This window comes from Doryrhamphus excisus, linkage group LG3 (assembly GCF_037039965.1).
Source record: "Doryrhamphus excisus strain RoL-2023G ecotype Guam linkage group LG3, RoL_Dexc_Guam_v1.1, whole genome shotgun sequence".
Taxonomy (NCBI): domain Eukaryota; kingdom Metazoa; phylum Chordata; class Actinopteri; order Syngnathiformes; family Syngnathidae; genus Doryrhamphus; species Doryrhamphus excisus.
This window is the reverse complement of record NC_136359.1, coordinates 414,098-438,863: the sequence shown is the minus strand read 5'-3', so window position 1 is coordinate 438,863 and position 24,766 is coordinate 414,098. Positions and strand designations below refer to the sequence as shown.

The following is a 24,766-nucleotide window of genomic DNA, read 5'->3' as shown; positions in this document are numbered from 1 at the left end:
TCGTATTAAACCAACATTACCACAGACGTATTGTGAGCTAAGCCAATGGTAAATTTGCAAAAGTGCCTGTTTGAACTGTGCTAATGTTCTAGCTAACAAGTGTTTTGGCTAACCTTCTAACTAACAAATGGTTGAGCTAACGTTTATAGTTAGTTAAATAAACAAAGGTGCAGTAGTACTATGGTGCCAGATATTGACCCCAGTCATTTAAGAAGGGACGTTTTTTTTGGTCTTGTTTATGATAGTGTTACTCAACAGCTTGATGTGTTGCTTTCAGGGATTCAATGAGTTTAATTATCATCTCATCAGTTGATGTGTGTGAGTGCATATGTCATAACTTAAAAGAGAGTTAGGAGTCTTAGGAGAGAAAAAGTCACCCATTGTTCAACATCTAGGCTGGCCGGACAGTCATAGCTAGTATATAGTTCGTGCTAAAATTGGGAATTTGACCTGAAATTGTATTTTACAGTTGGTGGGTGAATGTTGACCACAAAGCATTTACCTGTGCAAAAACAATAATTATAGAAAGTGCCAATTGTTAACTTCTCTCAACCATTGTCTTCCTGTCCCATTTAGAATTGTCCAGATGACACTGCCAGAAAGTGTTCTTTGCCACGTGAGTCATTGAAATGTATTAGTGTGCCACATTTGCACAATGTACATGTTGTCAGTTTGTGCTCATCTGTCATTTTCAGTTCTGATATTACTGCACTTGCAAGCTCAAATTGTAGTAGGCCATGTGACGTGCATGATGACCCCTAGTTGGCAGTGCATAGCAGGTAGAAATCGCAGTACATTATAGTGACCACTAGATGGTGATATTTACCGAGTAGAGTAGCAGCAGTGCATTAAAGTGACCACTGGATGGTGCTATTTACCGAGTAGAGTGGCAGCAGTGCATTAAATTAAAGTGACCATTAGATGGTGCTATTTATCGAGTAGAGTAGCAGCGGTACATTAAAAAGACCACTAGATGGTGCTATTAACAGAGTAGAGTAGAATAGCAGTACTATAAAGTGACCACTAGTTGGGTTTACATAGCAAGTAGAAACAGCAGTAGATTACAGTGACCCCTAGTTGGCGGTACATAGCAAGTAGAATCAGCAGTACAGATGGGGCTATTCACCAAGTAGAATGGCAGCAGGGACCACGGACTGACTTTTAAAAACAAGGGCCGCTGGCTTTAAGTAGCCAATGTCTTGTGACTTTGTATTAACCACAAGTGATGATCCCCCGTTGACAACCAGGGTTAGGGTTAGGGTCCGGGGTTGGAGTCAGGGGTTAGGATGAACTGAAGTGTTTGTGCTGTCTTCTACAGGCTGGATGAAGGCCAGCCTTGCTAGCGCTCTCCACTCACACCAGGCCTGTGGGGCAAAAACAGTATCTGCAGCTTCAACTCTGGGTTCTTCTCCCCGTCTTAACCAATGGAAGGGTTAGGATGCACTGATATGTTCATGCTGTCTTCTCCTGACAATAGAGTCACAAGTTAGCAAAGGTGGGGTGTCTGTGCTTCCGGGTTCTTCTGTTGATCCCGAAGGCCAACACCAGTTTTTCCACCTTTGTGGGAACGATTGCCTTGGCAAGAAGATCCTTGGCATTCCTGAAGGTGTCCCCCGGAAAGCTGTCCACCTGCAGGTCTGGGAAGTCATTTGGTGGGAACTGGGACAGATTGGAATCTCCCAGGATGACGAATCTCTTCCGCACGGCAAGTTGCCAATCGACCATTTTCCTGGTGGTGTGCCGATGACGCTGGACCAGTTGCTTTTGGCTCCCGCCGATTGAGCCGGACATAGAACTGTCGTAGCTGATGTCCGCCAGTATATCTTCTCATTGGCCTTCTTTTTCCGCAGGTGACTCCCTTGGTGGCGTAAGTAGTGGGGCGTCGTCAAGCAAATTCTCTGACTCCCAACAGCAAAGGGCCTATGTGGCCGGAGTTGGTAGGGGACCGGTGGGTAACCGATTCCCCTCGCGCCATCTGATCCAAGAGCAGGGACAGCTGGTCACCGTACTCGTCGGATTCCTCTCCCGGTGGCTGACCTTGGTCGAGGTTTTTCTCTTTCCTGGTGCGTTTGCGCTGGGTCAGCGGGGGTGGTGCTGGAGTCTCAGGGATTTTTTCCTTTGGCGGTAAGGATGTTTTGCAGGTCTACAGGGATGGAATGAGGGTACCCAAGTTTATGTTTGGGTTAGGGGTCTCAACGGAAAGCTTGCAGCCGAATTCGTGTAGGCGGAAGTCGGTTCTATGTTTATACGACCTTCCGTTGGGGAGTTACTGGCGAAAAACGTCGCCCATTGAGATTGCATTGTTGGAAGCAGCAGTCCATTAAAGTGACCACAAGATGGTGGTATTTACCGAGTAGAATAGCATTACTTTAAAGTGACCACTAGTTGGCAGTACATACCAAGTAGAAACAGCAGTACATTACAGTGACCCCTAGTTGGCAGTACATAGCAAGTAGAAATAGCAGCCTCCCCCCTCCCTCACCCCCTGCCTTCCTCATTTGGGCCCAGCCTTCCACACCCCAGTCCCCGAGCCCCCCCAGCCTTCTACATTTAGGCCCAGCCTCCCCCACTCCCTCACCCCAGCCCCCCAGCCTTCTTACACTTGTGCCCAACCTGTGGAGGGCAGTAATACGCCTTGGAGCGTTGAAACAAAAGAGGAAGAAGACAGACTGGCAGAGAATGGTGGTATCAACGGACCAGCTAACCGAAGGAAACATGAGTAGTCTGCGCTGCGCCGTTGGGTAAGTAGTCAACATAGATCTCGTTTGAATGTTTGGGTTAGGGTTTTAGGGCCATGGTTAGAGGAGGGTTTTAGGGCCATGGTTAGAGGAGGGTTTTAGGGCCATGGTTAGAGGAGGGTTTTAGGGCCATGGTTAGAGGAGGGTTTTAGGGCCATGGTTAGAGGAGGGTTTTAGGGCCATGGTTAGAGGAGGGTTTTAGGGCCATGGTTAGAGGAGGGTTTTAGGGCCATGGTTAGAGGAGGGTTTTAGGGCCATGGTTAGAGGAGGGTTTTAGGGCCATGGTTAGAGGAGGGTTTTAGGGCCATGGTTAGAGGAGGGTTTTAGGGCCATGGTTAGAGGAGGGTTTTAGGGCCATGGTTAGAGGAGGGTTTTAGGGCCATGGTTAGAGGAGGGTTTTAGGGCCATGGTTAGAGGAGGGTTTTAGGGCTATGGTTAGAGGAGGGTTTTAGGGCTGGCTAGGGCTCGTTTGGGCCAGGGCTCTTTAGGGCTGGCTAGGGCCAGGGCTCTTTAGGTTGTGTCACTACTAGGTGTTACTACCCCAACCTTCCATAAGTGGGTCAAAAATGACCCGCATGCATTTTCTATGGAATCCAGTAGGAACCATTGATTCTTATCTGATCTTTGGCCGTCAGGAATAAATGAACTGTAGACCACACAAACTATATCAGAAGTGTCACCCCTCAGGAAGATGATTTGACACATCAAGTGCTGATACATGTATTATCTTCATATGATATTGTGTTTGTCCTTAATGACTGTTAGTATTATCAACAAATTAGCCTACTCTATAACTAGCTGACACTAGCTGGCTAACATTGCTAAATGTATCGTTGGGCATACTTTATCAATAGCTAACACTAGCACAGTTTTTGTAAAGTATTATATGCAGTATAGGTATTACACCTGTCAGAGATACTGTCAATCTGGAATACTATAGCATTGGAATACTGTACAACAGTGCAAAACAATGTCCCTTCTGACTAGAAAGAGTCCACATGGCCTTCCGCTATGTATGGGACCTGTTCCTGGTCAATTTTCTATTGTTGTACGGGATCATTTTCTTTTTCAAAGATATTAAAAAGTGAAAAATGAAGATGTTTCTAACATGAAATTATTCTTGTGTGGTCCTAAATATAATACTAAATATCATCCAAGTGATTATTCCGAACCAAAATGGCTTAAAACACATTGATTCTAATATGGGTCATTTGTGACCCACTTATGGAAGAGTGTAGGGTCCAGTCACTCATGCATCTTAGGGTTAAGAACTAAGTTGATTTTGAGTGTTTTGTTTAAAAAAAAAAAAACCCAACAAATATTGTCAAGCAGCTTTGTCGTTTGGACTACTAACCATTGTGATGATTTTAGATTTTGTAGTTGCCATAATTGAAATGATTTCTCCATCCATTTAACAGAATGCTGAAGGATGTTGACGCTCAAGAATTTGGTCCCAACAGCTTAGACAAGGTAAGATTACAGTACAGCTGTTGAATGACACCAACATGGTTTAGTTATTCATTCATTTTCTATGTCTCTTATCCTCACTAGGGTGGGGGTATGCTGGAGCCTGATTTGGGGCGAGAGGCGGGGTACACCCTGGACCGGTGGCCAGCCAATCCCAGGGCACATACAGTACATCCGGAAAGTATTCACAGCGCTTCACTTTTTCCACATTTTGTCAAGTTACAGCCTCATTCCCAATTGTATTAATTTAATCTCTTACCTCAAAATTCTACACAAAATACTCCATTATGACAATGTGAAAACGTTTTTTTTTTTACTTTTTTGAATTTATTAAAAATAGAAAACAAAAAAATCACATTTACATAAGTATTCACAGCCTTTGCCATGAAGCTCAAAATTGAGCTCAGGTGCATCTTTTTTCCACTGATCATCCTTGAGATAATAACTGTCTATATAAGGTCCCACAGTTGACTGTGCATGTCAGAGCACAAACGCCAAGCATGAAGTCAAAAGAACTGTCTGTAGACCTGCGAGACAGGATTGTCTTGAGGCACAAATCTGGGGAAGGATACAGAAACATTTCTGCTGCTTTGAAGGTCCCAATGAGCACAGTGGCCCCCATTATTCGACTAGCCAGGATAGAAGGAAAAATGAATGCAGCAATATTTTCATCCAGGATATCTCTATATATTGCTGCATTCATTTTTCCTTCTATCCTGACTAGTCTGCCAGTTCCTGCTGCTGCTGCATGATGCTGCCACCACCATGCTTCACTGTAGGGATGGAGGCCACTGTGCTCATTGGGACCTTCAAAGCAGCTGAAGTGTTTCTGTATCCTTCCCCAGATTTGTGCCTCAAGACAATCCTGTCTCGCTGGTCTACAGACAGTTCTTTTGACTTCATGCTTGGCGTTTGTGCTCTGACATGCACAGTCAACTGTGGGACCTTATATAGACAGTTATTATATTTCCAAATCATGTCCAATCAACTGAATTTACTGCAGGTGGACTCCAATTGAGTGTATAGTAGACACCAAACGTCCAGAAGGAGGCGACTGGCACACTAGTGTGGGAAGTCCATACCTGCATGAGGAAAGTGGAAGTCAAAAATAATCATTCTAATAATACGATTCCCAATTAAGGGAATAAATCCCAGGTCTTTGGTTTAGTTATGAAATGTTGAATTAATTTCACAGGTGCCTCAACCTGTGGCTGTGTTGTGTTTTTGTGCACCGCCATCTGGAAGTAAATACAGCTTTAGTACAAATGCAGTGAAGCTGTTCTGGTTTGAAATAATGTTTTGTAGAAGATGTGTTAAGATCATTTCATTCAAAGAAGGCCATCTTAAAAAAATACTACACAATCATATTAGAAAAGTGGTGTAGGTGGTAGCTTAAATCATGTAAATATTACTTATAATTTGCTCCAAATAAAGTCAGGGAAAACTAGTTAAACAATCCTGAAAAGCGAGTACATTTATATGGATTTTGAAGTAGATTCAAAGGTAGTTTGGGGTCAAATTTACTAGCAAAGAGTACCTCTTTCATTCAAAAAAAGTAAATTTGACCAGAGTATTTCCCAAGGAAAAGTTGCTTGGGAATTGTGCGTGCAAATTGTTACCTAGCTTTTCTCAAGTAAATGGCACTCCAAATTTTTTTTCAGTGTACTGCCCAGTGGACCGCGACCTCCTCCAGCTGTTTTTGGGAGTTCTTTTGTCTCTGGACTGCTCCATGGTATGCCTTCTGCCCCCATCGCCTTGCTTTTCCTTTTTTGGACTGCACTAATGAATACAGATATTCTGGCTGCCACATGAATTACATGTGCAGCATTCTCCATCCATTTAACAGAATACTGAAGGATGTTGACGCTCAAGAATTTGGTCCCAACAGCTTAGACAAGGTAAGATTACAGTACAGCTGTTGAATGACACCAACATGGTTTAGTTATTCATTCATTTTCTATGTCTCTTATCCTCACTAGGGTGGGGGTATGCTGGAGCCTGATTTGGGGCGAGAGGCGGGGTACACCCTGGACCGGTGGCCAGCCAATCCCAGGGCACATACAGTACATCCGGAAAGTATTCACAGCGCTTCACTTTTTCCACATTTTGTCAAGTTACAGCCTCATTCCCAATTGTATTAATTTAATCTCTTAGCTCAAAATACTCCATTATGACAATGTGAAAAAGGTTTTTTTTTTTTTTTACTTTTTTGAATTTATTAAAAATAAACAAAAAAATCACATTTACATAAGTAGTCACAGCCTTTGCCATGAAGCTCAAAATTGAGCTCAGGTGCATCTTTTTTCCACTGATCATCCTTGAGATAATAACTGTCTATATAAGGTCCCACAGTTGACTGTGCATGTCAGAGCACAAACGCCAAGCATGAAGTCAAAAGAACTGTCTGTAGACCTGCGAGACAGGATTGTCTTGAGGCACAAATCTGGGGAAGGATACAGAAACATTTCTGCTGCTTTGAAGGTCCCAATGAGCACAGTGGCCCCCATTATTCGACTAGTCAGGATAGAAGGAAAAATGAATGCAGCAATATTTTCATCCAGGATATCTCTATATATTGTTGCATTCATTTTTCCTTCTATCCTGACTAGTCTGCCAGTTCCTGCTGCTGCTGCATGATGCTGCCACCACCATGCTTCACTGTAGGGATGGAGGCCACTGTGCTCATTGGGACCTTCAAAGCAGCTGAAGTGTTTCTGTATCCTTCCCCAGATTTGTGCCTCAAGACAATCCTGTCTCGCTGGTCTACAGACAGTTCTTTTGACTTCATGCTTGGCGTTTGTGCTCTGACATGCACAGTCAACTGTGGGACCTTATATAGACAGTTATTATATTTCCAAATCATGTCCAATCAACTGAATTTACTGCAGGTGGACTCCAACTGAGTGTATAGTAGACACCAAACGTCCAGAAGGAGGCGACTGGCACACTAGTGTGGGAAGTCCATACCTGCATGAGGAAAGTGGAAGTCAAAAATAATCATTCTAATAATACGATTCCCAATTAAGGGAATAAATCCCAGGTCTTTGGTTTAGTTATGAAATGTTGAATTGATTTCACAGGTGCCTCAACCTGTGGCTGTGTTGTGTTTTTGTGCACTGCCATCTGGAAGTAAATGCAGTGAAGCTGTTCTGGTTTGAAATGTTTTGTAGAAGATGTGTTAAGATCATTTCATTCAAAGAAGGCCATCTTAAAAAAATACTACACAATCATATTAGAAAAGTGGTGTAGGTGGTAGCTTAAATCATGTAAATATTACTTATAATTTGCTCCAAATAAAGTCAGGGAAAACTAGTTAAACAATCCTGAAAAGCGAGTACATTTATATGGATTTTGAAGTAGATTCAAAGGTAGTTTGGGGTCAAATTTACTAGCAAAGAGTACCTTTCATTCAAAAAAAGTAAATTTGACCAGAGTATTTCCCAAGGAAAAGTTGCTTGGGAATTGTGCGTGCAAATTGTTACCTAGCTTTTCTCAAGTAAATGGCACTCCAAATTTTTTTTCAGTGTACTGCCCAGTGGACCGCGACCTCCTCCAGCTGATTTTGGGAGTTCTTTTGTCTCTGGACTGCTCCATGGTATGCCTTCTGCCCCCATCGCCTTGCTTTTCCTTTTTTGGACTGCACTAATGAATACAGATATTCTGGCTGCCACATGAATTACATGTGCAGCATTCTCCATCCATTTAACAGAATACTGAAGGATGTTGACGCTCAAGAATTTGGTCCCAACAGCTTAGACAAGGTAAGATTACAGTACAGCTGTTGAATGACACCAACATGGTTTAGGTTATTCTATGCTTTACAGTGTCAAAACCTTTTTTCAAGTCGAAGATTGGTTTGAAATTGGAAACGGACAAGGATCTACGTTCTTATATATTGAATGACAGCTGATGCCTTCCATACACAAGGAAAAACTGCCGCAGAAATTGAGAGAGTGAGATTTGTGGTTACAGGAGTTATTGATGTACAATTGAGTTCTTTCAACATAAAAGTATCAATGCCCAATCTGCATCTTTTGTTTTAGAATATTTAATCCTTAATCCATTTGTAGAAAGCTTGCTGGCCACAGTAAAGTAGCAACTCGTCACATTATGAATACATGTACCAGATGATAAATGATGAGTTTTGTTGCTCCATCAGGTTACATCTGGAGGTGTTTGATAAAGACATGGACATGAAGGATGACTTTATGGGAAGGTACTGCTTCCAGTACACATTAGTAGTGTTGTTATTATCGATACTGTCACATACTGCAACTGCTTGATAATACTGCTTACTACCTCCAGCGCAGCGATGCCAGTATTGAGAAGAGCACCGCCATCCTCCTTTATCTACACTTTATTGTCCGATTCACAAGAAAAATTATGTCACACACTTACAGTATATTAAAGACAGGTTGTAGAATTTGATATGGTTGGAATCATTTAGAACATTCATGTAGAACGCAAATGATATTAAATATATATGTATAAATATCAAATATTGCAGTGTAAATAAATAAAAATAAACATGAATTAGAGAAAAGAAATCCATTCCATTATCAAGTGGTTGAAATAATTGTCATGTTTCTCAACATGCAGGCTGAAGGTCAAACTGAAGGACATAATTGATTCTCAGTACACGGATCAGGTATGGAAACGGCTTATATTATTGTCATTGAATTGTTCAAGCATTCAAAGGATTGTGTGTGTTTTATGTATCAGTGTATCAGTACACGCTCAGTGATGTCAAGTCAGGTCGCGTTCACCTGATCCTGGAATGGCTTCCAACAGCCTCGGAGGCAGACCAACTGGATAAGGGGGGTGCTTCCAGAAGAAGAAAAAGCGTACTAATGCTTCATTCAACTATAAAAAATACTAATATCGAACCATTCTCTTCAGATTCTCAAGTTCTACTCCAGGCAGTCCTACCAGAACAAAGCCGTTCCATCTGTGGGACTTTTGTTTGTCTTCATCGAACAAGCAGATGGTTTACCAGTAAGTGAGTCGAGGAGGTACTGAGGAGGCATGATCTGTGTTTTATTATGACCCATGTGGCGTGTCAACAGGTGGAAAAGAGTGGAAAAGAGCCAAAAGTGGGAGCGGATATGCTTCTTGGAAAAACATCCCACAAAACTACTGTGAGACTACTAAGCGTGGCAACTAGCCAAATAATAACCAGGGTATTGGCATCCGGGACTAACACGTCCATCTTTGCTGTAGGTGTGTGATCGCACGACATCACCTCAGTGGAATGAGGCGTTCTGCTTCCTGGTTCATGACCCTAGAGAAGAGAATGTTGTTGTCAAGGTAAGTTAACAATATTATTTTTAGTATTTCCACCATGTGATATCAACAAACTTGACTTGTATTACTACCTTTACACTTTGTTTCTCCAGCTCTCTCACAGCTGGACGTTGCCCATGGGTTCCTTAGTCGTCCCAATCAGAGAGCTGCTCTCGGAACCAGAACTGGTCCTGGATCAGTGGTTCCATCTGGATGGCGCCTCCCCAGAGAGTCAGATTCTTCTTCGAGCTGAACTCAAGGTAGGCGATCTCTCATTCTAGTCTTAACTCGCACCAGACTTCACATGCAATTGTTGCAGATGCTGATTCCGAGCAAATGTCCTCGTGGTGATCATGAGGCTAAATTCACTTCCAAAGACTCCGACCGCTCGACTGAGCAGCAGAAACGGGAGGCAGATGTGATGCAAAAGTGAGCGCTGCGTATATCCAAGCACACTAGTCTCAGGTCTTATTTGGTTTTCATGCTACATTGGGTTCTTAGGTCAAGTTTGGTGGACACTCCGGTAGAAACTCTTTTCTATGTCTTATCCTCACTAGGGTTGGGGTATGCTGGAGCCTGATTTGGGGCGAGAGGCGGGGTACACCCTGGACCGGTGGCCAGCCAATCCCAGGGCACATACAGTGCATCCGGAAAGTATTCACAGCGCTTCACTTTTTCCACATTTTGTCAAGTTACAGCCTCATTCCCAATTGTATTAATTTAATCTCTTACCTCAAAATTCTACACAAAATACTCCATTATGACAATGTGAAAAAGTTTTTTTTTTACTTTTTTGAATTTATTAAAAATAGAAAACAAAAAAATCACATTTACATAAGTATTCACAGCCTTTGCCATGAAGCTCAAAATTGAGCTCAGGTGCATCTTTTTTCCACTGATCATCCTTGAGATAATAACTGTCTATATAAGGTCCCACAGTTGACTGTGCATGTCAGAGCACAAACGCCAAGCATGAAGTCAAAAGAACTGTCTGTAGACCTGCGAGACAGGATTGTCTTGAGGCACAAATCTGGGGAAGGATACAGAAACATTTCTGCTGCTTTGAAGGTCCCAATGAGCACAGTGGCCTCCATCCCTACAGTGAAGCATGGTGGTGGCAGCATCATGCTGTGGGGATGTTTTTCAGCAGCAGGAACTGGCAGACTAGTCAGGATAGAAGGAAAAATGAATGCAACAATATATAGAGATATCCTGGATGAAAATATTGCTGCATTCATTTTTCCTTCTATCCTGGCTGGTCGAATAATGGGGGCCACTGTGCTCATTGGGACCTTCAAAGCAGCAGAAATGTTTCTGTATCCTTCCCCAGATTTGTGCCTCAAGACAATCCTGTCTCGCAGGTCTACAGACAGTTCTTTTGACTTCATGCTTGGCGTTTGTGCTCTGACATGCACAGTCAACTGTGGGACCTTATATAGACAGTTATTGTATTTCCAAATCATGTCCAGTCAACTGAATTTACTGCAGGTGGACTCCAATTGAGTGTATAGTAGACACCAAACGTCCAGAAGGAGGCGACTGGCACACTAGTGTGGGAAGTCCATACCTGCATGAGGAAAGTGGAAGTCAAAAAATAATCATTCTAATAATACGATTCCCAATTAAGGGAATAAATCCCAGGTCTTTGGTTTAGTTATGAAATGTTGAATTCATTTCACAGGTGCCTCAACCTGTGGCTGTGTTGTGTTTTTGTGCACAGTCATCTGGAAGTAAATACAGCTTTACTACAAATGCAGTGAAGCTGTTCTGGTTTGAAATAATGTTTTGTAGAAGATGTGTTAAGATCATTTCATTCAAAGAAGGCCATCTTAAAAAAATACTACACAATCATATTAGAAAAGTGGTGTAGGTGGTAGCTTAAATCATGTAAATATTACTTATAATTTGCTCCAAATAAAGTCAGGGAAAACTAGTTAAACAATCCTGAAAAGCGAGTACATTTATATGGATTTTGAAGTAGATTCAAAGGTAGTTTGGGGTCAAATTTACTAGCAAAGAGTACCTCTTTCATTCAAAAAAAGTAAATTTGACCAGAGTATTTCCCAAGGAAAAGTTGCTTGGGAATTGTGCGTGCAAATTGTTACCTAGCTTTTCTCAAGTAAATGGCACTCCAAATTTTTTTTCAGTGTACTGCCCAGTGGACCGCGACCTCCTCCAGCTGTTTTTGGGAGTTCTTTTGTCTCTGGACTGCTCCATGGTATGCCTTCTGCCCCTATCGCCTTGCTTTTCCTTTTTTGGACTGCACTAATGAATACAGATATTCTGGCTGCCACATGAATTACATGTGCAGCATTCTCCATCCATTTAACAGAATGCTGAAGGATGTTGACGCTCAAGAATTTGGTCCCAACAGCTTAGACAAGGTAAGATTACAGTACAGCTGTTGAATGACACCAACATGGTTTAGTTATTCATTCATTTTCTATGTCTCTTATCCTCACTAGGGTGGGGGTATGCTGGAGCCTGATTTGGGGCGAGAGGCGGGGTACACCCTGGACCGGTGGCCAGCCAATCCCAGGGCACATACAGTACATCCGGAAAGTATTCACAGCGCTTCACTTTTTCCACATTTTGTCAAGTTACAGCCTCATTCCCAATTGTATTAATTTAATCTCTTACCTCAAAATTCTACACAAAATACTCCATTATGACAATGTGAAAAAGTTTTTTTTTTTTACTTTTTTGAATTTATTAAAAATAGAAAACAAAAAAATCACATTTACATAAGTATTCACAGCCTTTGCCATGAAGCTCAAAATTGAGCTCAGGTGCATCTTTTTTCCACTGATCATCCTTGAGATAATAACTGTCTATATAAGGTCCCACAGTTGACTGTGCATGTCAGAGCACAAACGCCAAGCATGAAGTCAAAAGAACTGTCTGTAGACCTGCGAGACAGGATTGTCTTGAGGCACAAATCTGGGGAAGGATACAGAAACATTTCTGCTGCTTTGAAGGTCCCAATGAGCACAGTGGCCCCCATTATTCGACTAGCCAGGATAGAAGGAAAAATGAATGCAGCAATATTTTCATCCAGGATATCTCTATATATTGTTGCATTCATTTTTCCTTCTATCCTGACTAGTCTGCCAGTTCCTGCTGCTGCTGCATGATGCTGCCACCACCATGCTTCACTGTAGGGATGGAGGCCACTGTGCTCATTGGGACCTTCAAAGCAGCTGAAGTGTTTCTGTATCCTTCCCCAGATTTGTGCCTCAAGACAATCCTGTCTCGCTGGTCTACAGACAGTTCTTTTGACTTCATGCTTGGCGTTTGTGCTCTGACATGCACAGTCAACTGTGGGACCTTATATAGACAGTTATTATATTTCCAAATCATGTCCAATCAACTGAATTTACTGCAGGTGGACTCCAACTGAGTGTATAGTAGACACCAAACGTCCAGAAGGAGGCGACTGGCACACTAGTGTGGGAAGTCCATACCTGCATGAGGAAAGTGGAAGTCAAAAATAATCATTCTAATAATACGATTCCCAATTAAGGGAATAAATCCCAGGTCTTTGGTTTAGTTATGAAATGTTGAATTAATTTCACAGGTGCCTCAACCTGTGGCTGTGTTGTGTTTTTGTGCACCGCCATCTGGAAGTAAATACAGCTTTAGTACAAATGCAGTGAAGCTGTTCTGGTTTGAAATAATGTTTTGTAGAAGATGTGTTAAGATCATTTCATTCAAAGAAGGCCATCTTAAAAAAAATACTACACAATCATATTAGAAAAGTGGTGTAGGTGGTAGCTTAAATCATGTAAATATTACTTATAATTTGCTCCAAATAAAGTCAGGGAAAACTAGTTAAACAATCCTGAAAAGCGAGTACATTTATATGGATTTTGAAGTAGATTCAAAGGTAGTTTGGGGTCAAATTTACTAGCAAAGAGTACCTTTTTCATTCAAAAAAAGTAAATTTGACCAGAGTATTTCCCAAGGAAAAGTTGCTTGGGAATTGTGCGTGCAAATTGTTACCTAGCTTTGCTCAAGTAAATGGCACTCCAAATTTTTTTTCAGTGTACTGCCCAGTGGACCGCGACCTCCTCCAGCTGATTTTGGGAGTTCTTTTGTCTCTGGACTGCTCCATGGTATGCCTTCTGCCCCCATCGCCTTGCTTTTCCTTTTTTGGACTGCACTAATGAATACAGATATTCTGGCTGCCACATGAATTACATGTGCAGCATTCTCCATCCATTTAACAGAATACTGAAGGATGTTGACGCTCAAGAATTTGGTCCCAACAGCTTAGACAAGGTAAGATTACAGTACAGCTGTTGAATGACACCAACATGGTTTAGGTTATTCTATGCTTTACAGTGTCAAAACCTTTTTTCAAGTCGAAGATTGGTTTGAAATTGGAAACGGACAAGGATCTACGTTCTTATATATTGAATGACAGCTGATGCCTTCCATACACAAGGAAAAACTGCCGCAGAAATTGAGAGAGTGAGATTTGTGGTTACAGGAGTTATTGATGTACAATTGAGTTCTTTCAACATAAAAGTATCAATGCCCAATCTGCATCTTTTGTTTTAGAATATTTAATCCTTAATCCATTTGTAGAAAGCTTGCTGGCCACAGTAAAGTAGCAACTCGTCACATTATGAATACATGTACCAGATGATAAATGATGAGTTTTGTTGCTCCATCAGGTTACATCTGGAGGTGTTTGATAAAGACATGGACATGAAGGATGACTTTATGGGAAGGTACTGCTTCCAGTACACATTAGTAGTGTTGTTATTATCGATACTGTCACATACTGCAACTGCTTGATAATACTGCTTACTACCTCCAGCGCAGCGATGCCAGTATTGAGAAGAGCACCGCCATCCTCCTTTATCTACACTTTATTGTCCGATTCACAAGAAAAATTATGTCACACACTTACAGTATATTAAAGACAGGTTGTAGAATTTGATATGGTTGGAATCATTTAGAACATTCATGTAGAACGCAAATGATATTAAATATATATGTATAAATATCAAATATTGCAGTGTAAATAAATAAAAATAAACATGAATTAGAGAAAAGAAATCCATTCCATTATCAAGTGGTTGAAATAATTGTCATGTTTCTCAACATGCAGGCTGAAGGTCAAACTGAAGGACATAATTGATTCTCAGTACACGGATCAGGTATGGAAACGGCTTATATTATTGTCATTGAATTGTTCAAGCATTCAAAGGATTGTGTGTGTTTTATGTATCAGTGTATCAGTACACGCTCAGTGATGTCAAGTCAGGTCGCGTTCACCTGATCCTGGAATGGCTTCCAACAGCCTCGGAGGCAGACCAACTGGATAAGGGGGGTGCTTCCAGAAGAAGAAAAAGCGTACTAATGCTTCATTCAACTATAAAAAATACTAATATCGAACCATTCTCTTCAGATTCTCAAGTTCTACTCCAGGCAGTCCTACCAGAACAAAGCCGTTCCATCTGTGGGACTTTTGTTTGTCTTCATCGAACAAGCAGATGGTTTACCAGTAAGTGAGTCGAGGAGGTACTGAGGAGGCATGATCTGTGTTTTATTATGACCCATGTGGCGTGTCAACAGGTGGAAAAGAGTGGAAAAGAGCCAAAAGTGGGAGCGGATATGCTTCTTGGAAAAACATCCCACAAAACTACTGTGAGACTACTAAGCGTGGCAACTAGCCAAATAATAACCAGGGTATTGGCATCCGGGACTAACACGTCCATCTTTGCTGTAGGTGTGTGATCGCACGACATCACCTCAGTGGAATGAGGCGTTCTGCTTCCTGGTTTATGACCCTAGAGAAGAGAATGTTGTTGTCAAGGTAAGTTAACAATATTATTTTTAGTATTTCCACCATGTGATATCAACAAACTTGACTTGTATTACTACCTTTACACTTTGTTTCTCCAGCTCTCTCACAGCTGGACGTTGCCCATGGGTTCCTTAGTCGTCCCAATCAGAGAGCTGCTCTCGGAACCAGAACTGGTCCTGGATCAGTGGTTCCATCTGGATGGCGCCTCCCCAGAGAGTCAGATTCTTCTTCGAGCTGAACTCAAGGTAGGCGATCTCTCATTCTAGTCTTAACTCGCACCAGACTTCACATGCAATTGTTGCAGATGCTGATTCCGAGCAAATGTCCTCGTGGTGATCATGAGGCTAAATTCACTTCCAAAGACTCCGACCGCTCGACTGAGCAGCAGAAACGGGAGGCAGATGTGATGCAAAAGTGAGCGCTGCGTATATCCAAGCACACTAGTCTCAGGTCTTATTTGGTTTTCATGCTACATTGGGTTCTTAGGTCAAGTTTGGTGGACACTCCGGTAGAAACTCTTTTCTATGTCTTATCCTCACTAGGGTTGGGGTATGCTGGAGCCTGATTTGGGGCGAGAGGCGGGGTACACCCTGGACCGGTGGCCAGCCAATCCCAGGGCACATACAGTGCATCCGGAAAGTATTCACAGCGCTTCACTTTTTCCACATTTTGTCAAGTTACAGCCTCATTCCAAATTGTATTAATTTAATCTCTTACCTCAAAATACTCCACTCCACTAATGAACTGCACTAATGAATACAGATATTCTTGCTGCCACATGAATTACATGTGCAGCATTTTTGGTAGGTTGAGCGTTGTTGCGCTTCCACCTGAATTGGCATCAGCTGTTGGGGCTCGATTGCGAGGCGGTGCCAGGGTTATTGATGGGTCTTGGCGTCACCGGGGCGCTCATTGTTCCTTGCTGTTCACCTGTCGAGGCTGTGTTGGCGCGCTCCGGTGGCGGGCTCTGGTCTGTCGTGCCATCAGCAGCGTATGTGAAAGGTAGGCATAAAATTACTGGGCGTGTACCGGTGACGGTGCATCATGTGACCGCAGCCATGGTTGTTTTAATTTGCAGCGGGGTTGGTTGTTGAGGACCTGGCGTGCATTTTGGAGGGCTTGCAGGAAGTGCAGTGTCAGCCTCTTGAGGCTAGGATTGCACTGGCTGTGTGTTAAGCTACCTTTGCTCCGGTAAGCTGCCGATGCTTTAAACAAGCAGAAAGCTAACTTTAGCACCACATGTTGTCTGTCTCAAAGTTAAATGATCTGGTTAGATAATTATTTTTCTTTTTTGTGGTTAGCACAGAGAGGTTGTCACGTTCCGGCTTGGGAGCTTTACGGCACGACCCCAGGATGCAGAGATGAGGACCCAATAGCAGGTAAAAAGGCATTTATTGTTGATACTATGCAGCAGACCAACGCACTAGCATGTTCAACAGAGAAAACAACATCAATGACCCAACAAAGAAAGGAGCGCGCACCTGAACCAAATAGGCATCACAAATAATGAGAAACAGGTGCGGGAGATAATGGACATCAACTGAAAACACAGCAGAGCAACACAGGAAGGAAATACAAAACAAGGGCATGAACGAGGAACTGAGGAAAACTAAGAGCTGTCACAAGGGGGTGACAGACGTTAAACTATTTGTTGGCAAATTCAGGTTCAACATTCAGTGTGTGTGTAAAATGTTGCAGATTGAATAGTTTAACAGGCTAACACACATAATATTGTTTGAAGCAATGTCGGTTCATATTCAGGTTCATATTCCTGGATTCTATTTTTCAATTTCTCTAGGGTTCTCAACGGAAAGCGAATTCTGACTCCCAATGCCGAAGGGCCTCTGTGGCCTGGGTTGGTGGGGGAGTGGGGGGAACCGATTCCCCTCGCGCCATCAGATCCAAGAGCAGGGACAGCTGGTCACCGTAATCGTCGGATTCCTCTCCCGGTGGCTGACCTTGGTCGAGGTTTTTCTCTTTCCTCGTGCGGTAGCGCTGGAGTCTCAGGGGTTTTGTCCTTCGGCGGTAAGGATGTTTTGCAGGTCTTGGGATGAGGATTTACAGGTTTTACAGGTTTTACAGGGTTCACAGGGTTCACAGGGTTCATATTCCTGGATTCTATTTTTCAATTTCTTAGGGTTCTCAACGGAAAGCGAATTCTGACTCCCAACGCCGAAGGGCCTCTGTGGCCTGGGTTGGTGGGGGAGTGGGGGGAACCGATTCCCCTCGCGCCATCAGATCCAAGAGCAGGGACAGCTGGTCACCGTAATCGTCGGATTCCTCTCCCGGTGGCTGACCTTGGTCGAGGTTTTTCTCTTTACTCGTGCGGTAGCGCTGGAGTCTCAGGGGTTTTGTCCTTCGGCGGTAAGGATGTTTTGCAGGTCTTGGGATAAGGTTTTACAGGTTTTACAGGTTTTACAGGTTTTACAGGTTTTACAGGTTTTACAGGTTTTACAGGTTTTACAGGTTTTACAGGTTTTACAGGTTTTACAGGTTTTACAGGTTTTACAGGTTTTACAGGTTTTACAGGTTTTACAGGTTTTACAGGTTTTACAGGTTTTACAGGTTTTACAGGTTTTACAGGTTTTACAGGTTTTACAGGTTTTACAGGTTTTACAGGTTTTACAGGTTTTACAGGTTTTACAGGTTTTACAGGTTTTACAGGTTTTACAGGTTTTACAGGTTTTACAGGTTTTACAGGTTTTACAGGTTTTACAGGTTTTACAGGTTTTACAGGTTTTACAGGTTTTACAGGTTTTACAGGTTTTACAGGTTTTACAGGTTTTACAGGTTTTACAGGTTTTACAGGTTTCACAGGTTTCACAGGTTTCACAGGTTTCACAGGTTTCACAGGTTTCAATTTCTTAGGGTTCTCAACGGAAAGCGAATTCTGACTCCCAACGCCGAAGGGCCTCTGTGGCCCGGGTTGGTGGGGGAGTGGGGGGAACCAATTCCCCTCGCGCCATCAGATCCAAGAGCAGGGACAGCTGGTCACCGTAATGGTCGGATTCCTCTCCCGGTGGCTGACCTTGGTCGAGGTTTTTCTCTTTACTCGTGCGGTAGCGCTGGAGTCTCAGGGGTTTTGTCCTTCGGCGGTAAGCATGTTTTGCAGGTCTTGGGATGAGGTTTTACAGGTTTTACAGGTTCATATTCCTGGATTCTATTTTTCAATTTCTTAGGGTTCTCAACAGAAAGCGAATTCTGACTCCCAACGCCGAAGGGCCTCTGTGGCCCGGGTTGGTGGGGGAGTGGGGGGAACCGATTCCCCTCGCGCCATCAGATCCAAGAGCAGGGACAGCTGGTCACCGTAATCGCCGGATTCCTCTCCCGGTGGCTGACCTTGGTCAAGGTTTTTCTCTTTCCTCGTGCGTTTGCGCTGGGTGCTGACCCAGGGGGTAGCGCTGGAGTCTCAGGGGTTTTGTCCTTTGGCGGTAAGGATGTTTTGCAGGTCTTGGGATGGAATGAGGGCACCCAAGTTTGTTTGGCTTGGGGGTCTCAACGGAAAGCTTGCAGCTGAATTTGTGTAGGCAGAAGTCGGTTCTATGTTTATACGACCTTTCGTTGGGGAGTTACTGGCGAAAAACGTCGCCCATTGAGATTGCATTGTTGGAAGCAGCAGTCCATTAAAGTGACCACGAGATGGTGGTATTTACCGAGTAGAATAGCATTACTTTAAAGTGACCCCTAGTTGGCAGTACATAGCAAGTAGAAATAGCAGCCTCCCCCCTCCCTCACCCCCTGCCTTCCTCATTTGGGCCCAGCCTTCCACACCCCAGTCCCCGAGCCCCCCAGCCTTCTACATTTAGGCCCAGCCTCCCCCGTCCCACACCCCAGCCCCCCACTCCCTCGCCCCAGCCCCCCCAGCCTTCTTACACTTGTGCCCAACCTGTGGAGGGCAGTAATACGCCTTGGAGCGTTGAAACAAAAGAGGAAGAAGACAGACTGGCAGAGAATGGTGGTATCAACGGACCAGCTAACCGAAGGAAACATGAGTAGTCTGCGCTGCGCCGTTGGGTAAGTAGTCAACATAGATCTCGTTTGAATGTTTGGGTTAGGGTTTTAGGGCTATGGTTGGAGGAGGGTTTTAGGGCCGAGTTAGGGCTGGCTAGGGCGAGTTGGGGCCAGGGCTCTTTAGGGCTGGCTAGGGCGAGTTAGGGCGAGTTGGGGCCAGGGCTGGCTAGGGCGAGTTGGGGCTAGGGCGAGTTGGGGCCAGGGCTGGCTAAGGCGAGTTGGGGCCAGGGCTCTTTAGGGCTGGCTAGGGCGAGTTAGGGCGAGTTGGGGCCAGGGCTGGCTAGGGCGAGTTGGGGCTAGGGCGAGTTGGGGCCAGGGCTGGCTAGGGCGAGTTGGGGCCAGGGCTCTTTAGGGCTGGCTAGGGCTCGTTAGGGCCAGATATAAATTTGACCATCCATTTAACAGAATACTGAAGGATGTTGACGCTCAAGAATTTGGTCCCAACAGCTTAGACAAGGTAAGATTACAGTACAGCTGTTGAATGACACCAACATGGTTTAGTTATTCATTCATTTTCTATGTCTCTTATCCTCACTAGGGTGGGGGTATGCTGGAGCCTGATTTGGGGCGAGAGGCGGGGTACACCCTGGACCGGTGGCCAGCCAATCCCAGGGCACATACAGTACATCCGGAAAGTATTCACAGCGCTTCACTTTTTCCACATTTTGTCAAGTTACAGCCTCATTCCAAATTGTATTAATTTAATCTCTTACCTCAAAATACTCCATTATGACAATGTGAAAAAGGTTATTATATTTCCAAATCATGTCCAATCAACTGAATTTACTGCAGGTGGACTCCAATTGAGTGTATAGTAGACACCAAAAGTCCAGAAGGAGGCGACTGGCACACTAGTGTGGGAAGTCCATACCTGCATGAGGAAAGTGGAAATCAAAAAATAATCATTCTAATAATACGATTCCCAATTAAGGGAATAAATCCCAGGTCTTTGGTTTAGTTATGAAATGTTGAATTAATTTCACAGGTACCTCAACCTGTGGCTGTGTTGCGTTTTTGTGCACCGTCATCTGGAAGTAAATACAGCTTTAGTACAAATGCAGTGAAGCTGTTCTGGTTTGAAATAATGTTTTGTAGAAGATGTGTTAAGATCATTTCATTCAAAGAAGGCCATCTTAAAAAATACTACACAATCATATTCAAATAAAGTCAGGGAAAACTAGTTAAACAATCCTGAAAAGCGAGTACATTTATATGGATTTTGAAGTAGATTCAAAGGTAGTTTGGGGTCAAATTTACTAGCAAAGAGTACCTTTTTCATTCAAAAAAAGTAAATTTGACCAGAGTGTTTGCCAAGGAAAAGTTGCTTGGGAATTGTGCGTGCAAATTGTTACCTAGCTTTTCTCAAGTAAATGGCACTCCAAATTTTTTTTCAGTGTACTGCCCAGTGGACCGCGACCTCCTCCAGCTGTTTTTGGGAGTTCTTTTGTCTCTGGACTGCTCCATGGTATGCCTTCTGCCCCCATCGCCTTGCTTTTCCTTTTTTGGACTGCACTAATGAATACAGATATTCTGGCTGCCACATGAATTACATGTGCAGCATTCTCCATCCATTTAACAGAATACTGAAGGATGTTGACGCTCAAGAATTTGGTCCCAACAGCTTAGACAAGGTAAGATTACAGTACAGCTGTTGAATGACACCAACATGGTTTAGTTATTCATTCATTTTCTATGTCTCTTATCCTCACTAGGGTGGGGGTATGCTGGAGCCTGATTTGGGGCGAGAGGCGGGGTACACCCTGGACCGGTGGCCAGCCAATCCCAGGGCACATACAGTACATCCGGAAAGTATTCACAGCGCTTCACTTTTTCCACATTTTGTCAAGTTACAGCCTCATTCCAAATTGTATTAATTTAATCTCTTACCTCAAAATACTCCATTATGACAATGTGAAAAAGTATTTTTTTTACTTTTTTGAATTTATTAAAAATAGAAAACAAAAAATCACATTTACATAAGTAGTCACAGCCTTTGCCATGAAGCTCAAAATTGAGCTCAGGTGCATCTTTTTTCCACTGATCATCCTTGAGATCTTTCTACAGCGTAATTGGAGTCCACCTGCAGTAAATTCAGTTGATTGGACATGATTTGGAAAATATAATAACTGTCTATATAAGGTCCCACAATATTTTCATCCAGGATATCTCTATATATTGCTGCATTCATTTTTCCTTCTATCCTGACTAGTCGAATAATGGGGGCCACTGTGCTCATTGGGACCTTCAAAGCAGCAGAAATGTTTCTGTATCCTTCCCCAGATTTGTGCCTCAAGACAATCCTGTCTCGCAGGTCTACAGACAGTTCTTTTGACTTCATGCTTGGCGTTTGTGCTCTGACATGCACAGTCAACTGTGGGACCTTATATAGACAGTTATTGTATTTCCAAATCATGTCCAATCAACTGAATTTACTGCAGGTGGACTCCAATTGAGCTGTAGAAAGATCTGTGAATACTTATGTAAATGTGATTTTTTTGGTTTTCTATTTTTAATATATTCAAAACATGAATGTAACATGACAAAATGTAGAAAAAGTGAAGCGCTGTGAATACTTTCCGGATGCACTGTACCTTCATGGAGACAAACGTGTGACGTCTCATGTAAGGTTAGTTGTTGTGACCTTTGACCCGTACTGTGCACTTTGCTTCCTCTGTCTTTCTTGTGGTTGGTTCAGGACTGAGCGATGACATCCTAGAGACTCATTTGGATCTCGACGTGGACCCCATGCTGTACGACTCTGCTGCAAACTCAGACGAGGATGTCGTGTACTCCAGCAGCCCTTTCACTGACTCTCAACTGTTGGACGTATCTTTGCTGCCGCCCGCTCTCTGACATCCCTGCTTTGGACATGGAGGATTGTCCTTGTCTTCAATTGCTGCTTGGAACCCCAGCCAAGCCCGCCTCACCCATGTGTGTGATGAAATGGCATTGTGTATATTATGCAATAAAAAATAAGTCAACTAAAGAGACCCACTCCAAAGGGCTGGCCTCTATGTGGTTTATATACGGTATGAATATATGGGTTGGTCAAGTAGTTCAAGGTGGAGGACAGCTGGGCTATGGTGGGTCCCGTGCCTGTATCTAGTGCGGTTAAAATAGAAGGGTGACCGAGCCAGAACCATGCCGAGGGCAAAGGAGTAGCCCCAAGGAAACCCCTCACCCCCTCCACACCCAATTGTAGACCAGCCCCCAAGGTTCCTAACGCAGCAGGGAGGATACTTAATAGGTATCATAGCTACATGACAACCTTCCCTCAATCGTTGGAACAAAGTGACAATTTGAAATCACTGCAGTACTGCCATAACGCCACTAGGTGACAGCATTGCTCCGCTAACACCCTCATAACTCCGAGTTAACTCCCAAGACCCAAAGTTTCCACCGTTTTGGGAAATGTGGTGCGTAAATCCGTGTAAAAATTGGCCATGAAGCTCAAGCATGCGACGAAACGATGAACATGCACACTGTAAGAAGGCGAATAGATGTTACACGCATTATTTTCATGATTTCTGCTTTTCCATCAACTATTTGTTTTTAGTAGAGATGGTGAAATGAGCCCGAAGCCTCGAAGTGTGTCAAGTCTTCCTGAGTCACACTGCTTCCAAATGGTGACCATTTCATCACGTGACCGCTGACGTCATGAGCATCTTATGTCACAGCGCGCATTGAAACGGACTGGTTATTTTGGCGCTAACTTGTGCATATAATGACCACCAAGCAATTGAACTGTTAATGACATGAACTAATTAAAGCATTTTTGTTTGTAATGGCGATCTGTCTTTCACTCGTTGTAGCGAGATTGCTTTGCCTTCCTTCTTCCACCAGATGTCGCTAATATTGCCTTTGACGGAGACAACGCTCCCAATGTGTTCCGGGACAATGTGAAGGACAACAAAGCTCAAGTTTTCATCTTCCGAGTACACTCGGACGTTAGGAACACACCATTTCCAGCACATGCATATTTCAACTGCTAAACACATTGCTAGACAGTAGAGTGGGATGAATGCCAATAGTGAACTTTTACTGCAACTATGAAGGATGGCCATCTTGAATTGGATGTATAAGTGTTGGATTATTTACCGGTAAATTTTGTAAAGTGGACTGACATGTTGCTACATGTTTCTGGCCTGAAAGGGCCAGCCTTAGAGGGCCAGCCTTAAAGGGCCAGCCTTAGAGGGCCAGCCTTAAAGGCCCAGCTTAAAGGGCCAGCCTTAGAGGGTCAGCTTTAAAGGGCCAGCTTAAAGGGCCAGCCTTATAGGGCCAGCTTAAAGGGCCAGCCTTAGAGGGCCAGCCTTAAAGGGCAAGCCTTAAAGGGCCAGCCTTAGAGGGCCAGCCTTAGAGGGCCAGCTTAAAGGGCCAGCCTTAGAGGGCCAGCTTAAAGGGCCAGCCTTAAGGGGCCAGCTTAAAGGGCCAGCCTTAAAGGGCCAGCCTTAAAGGGCCAGCCTTAAAGGGCCAGCTTAAAGGGCCAGCCTTAAAGGGCCAGCTTAAAGGGCCAGCCTTAAAGGGCCAGCCTTAAAGGGCCAGCTTAAAGGGCCAGCCTTAAAGGGCCAGCTTAAAGGGCCAGCCTTAAAGGGCAAGCCTTAAAGGGCCAGCCTTAAAGGGCCAGCCTTAGAGGGCCAGCTTAAAGGGCCAGCCTTAGAGGGCCAGCTTAAAGGGCCAGCCTTAAGGGGCCAGCTTAAAGGGCCAGCCTTAAAGGGCCAGCCTTAAAGGGCCAGTCCTAAAGGGCCAGCCTTAGAGGGCCAGCCTTAAAGGGCCAGCTTAAAGGGCCAGCCTTAAAGGGCCAGCCTTAAAGGGCCAGCCTTAAAGGGCCAGCTTAAAGGGCCAGCCTTAAGGGGCCAACTTAAAGGGCCAGCCTTAAAGGGCCAGCCTTAAAGGGCCAGCCTTAAAGGGCCAGCCTTAAAGGGCCAGCTTAAAGGGCCAGCTTAAAGGGCCAGCCTTAGAGGGCCAGCTTAAAGGGCCAGCCTTAAGGGGCCAGCTTAAAGGGCCAGCCTTAAAGGGCAAGCCTTAAAGGGCCAGCCTTAGAGGGCCAGCCTTAGAGGGCCAGCTTAAAGGGCCAGCCTTAGAGGGCCAGCTTAAAGGGCCAGCCTTAAGGGGCCAGCTTAAAGGGCCAGCCTCAAAGGGCCAGCCTTAAAGGGCCAGCTTAAAGGGCCAGCCTTAAAGGGCCAGCTTAAAGGGCCAGCCTTAAAGGGCCAGCCTTAAAGGGCCAGCTTAAAGGGCCAGCCTTAAAGGGCCAGCCTTAAAGGGCCAGCCTTAAAGGGCCAGCTTAAAGGGCCAGCCTTAAAGGGCCAGCCTTAAAGGGCCAGCTTAAAGGGCCAGCCTTAAAGGGCCAGCTTAAAGGGCCAGCCTTAGAGGGCCAGCTTAAAGGGCCAGCCTTAAGGGGCCATCTTAAAGGGCCAGCCTTAAAGGGCCAGCCTTAAAGGGCCAGTCTTAA

At 44.1% G+C, this 24,766-nt stretch overlaps 2 protein-coding genes and 2 long non-coding RNA genes across 13 annotated transcripts; all 4 read left to right on the top strand.

Annotated features, from left to right (window-relative positions):
• The first annotated feature begins 634 nt into the window (after positions 1–634).
• On the top strand, positions 635–12,899 carry LOC144898239 (extended synaptotagmin-1-like). Of its 3 annotated transcripts, XM_078789332.1 has the most exons (18): positions 635–2,741; positions 5,867–5,937; positions 6,031–6,103; positions 6,185–6,281; positions 7,730–7,800; positions 7,894–7,966; positions 8,365–8,421; positions 8,805–8,853; positions 9,105–9,200; positions 9,272–9,343; positions 9,426–9,512; positions 9,602–9,748; positions 9,808–9,917; positions 10,046–10,142; positions 11,636–11,706; positions 11,800–11,872; positions 11,954–12,047; positions 12,875–12,899. In XM_078789332.1, exons 7-18 carry the CDS (start codon positions 8,393–8,395, stop codon positions 12,886–12,888), a joined length of 939 nt encoding a protein of 312 aa, XP_078645458.1. In that variant the 5' UTR covers positions 635–2,741; positions 5,867–5,937; positions 6,031–6,103; positions 6,185–6,281; positions 7,730–7,800; positions 7,894–7,966; positions 8,365–8,392; the 3' UTR covers positions 12,889–12,899. The 3 variants fall into 3 exon arrangements, with proteins under 3 accessions (XP_078645458.1, XP_078645459.1, XP_078645460.1); XM_078789333.1 differs by lacking the exons at positions 11,954–12,047; positions 12,875–12,899 and having other exon boundaries at positions 11,821–11,872; XM_078789334.1 differs by lacking the exons at positions 11,636–11,706; positions 11,800–11,872; positions 11,954–12,047; positions 12,875–12,899 and having other exon boundaries at positions 9,808–9,953; positions 10,046–10,139.
• Positions 12,900–13,234: 335 nt separating this feature from the next.
• On the top strand, positions 13,235–17,165 carry LOC144898240 (extended synaptotagmin-1-like). Of its 7 annotated transcripts, none has more exons than XR_013627131.1 (13): positions 13,235–13,603; positions 13,718–13,769; positions 14,168–14,224; positions 14,608–14,656; positions 14,908–15,003; positions 15,075–15,146; positions 15,229–15,315; positions 15,405–15,551; positions 15,611–15,720; positions 15,849–15,941; positions 16,102–16,308; positions 16,385–16,497; positions 16,608–17,165. XR_013627131.1 is itself a non-coding variant. In XM_078789336.1 (11 exons), exons 3-11 carry the CDS (start codon positions 14,196–14,198, stop codon positions 16,138–16,140), a joined length of 714 nt encoding a protein of 237 aa, XP_078645462.1. In that variant the 5' UTR covers positions 13,235–13,603; positions 13,697–13,769; positions 14,168–14,195; the 3' UTR covers positions 16,141–16,256. The 7 variants fall into 7 exon arrangements, 4 of the variants coding, with proteins under 4 accessions (XP_078645462.1, XP_078645463.1, XP_078645461.1 ...); XR_013627132.1 differs by having other exon boundaries at positions 14,731–15,003; XR_013627130.1 differs by having other exon boundaries at positions 13,697–13,769.
• A 962-nt stretch (positions 17,166–18,127) lies between these two features.
• Positions 18,128–21,151, top strand: LOC144898225 (uncharacterized). 2 transcript variants are annotated; one of them, XR_013627115.1, is made up of 6 exons: positions 18,128–19,320; positions 19,723–19,774; positions 19,856–19,952; positions 20,712–20,782; positions 20,897–20,948; positions 21,030–21,151. It is a non-coding gene; the product is annotated as an uncharacterized LOC144898225 (long non-coding RNA). The 2 variants fall into 2 exon arrangements; XR_013627114.1 differs by having other exon boundaries at positions 18,129–19,320; positions 20,876–20,948.
• A 32-nt stretch (positions 21,152–21,183) lies between these two features.
• On the top strand, positions 21,184–23,102 carry LOC144898224 (uncharacterized). The gene is made up of 2 exons (XR_013627113.1): positions 21,184–21,943; positions 22,013–23,102. It is a non-coding gene; the product is annotated as an uncharacterized LOC144898224 (long non-coding RNA).
• Positions 23,103–24,766: the final 1,664 nt, after the last annotated feature.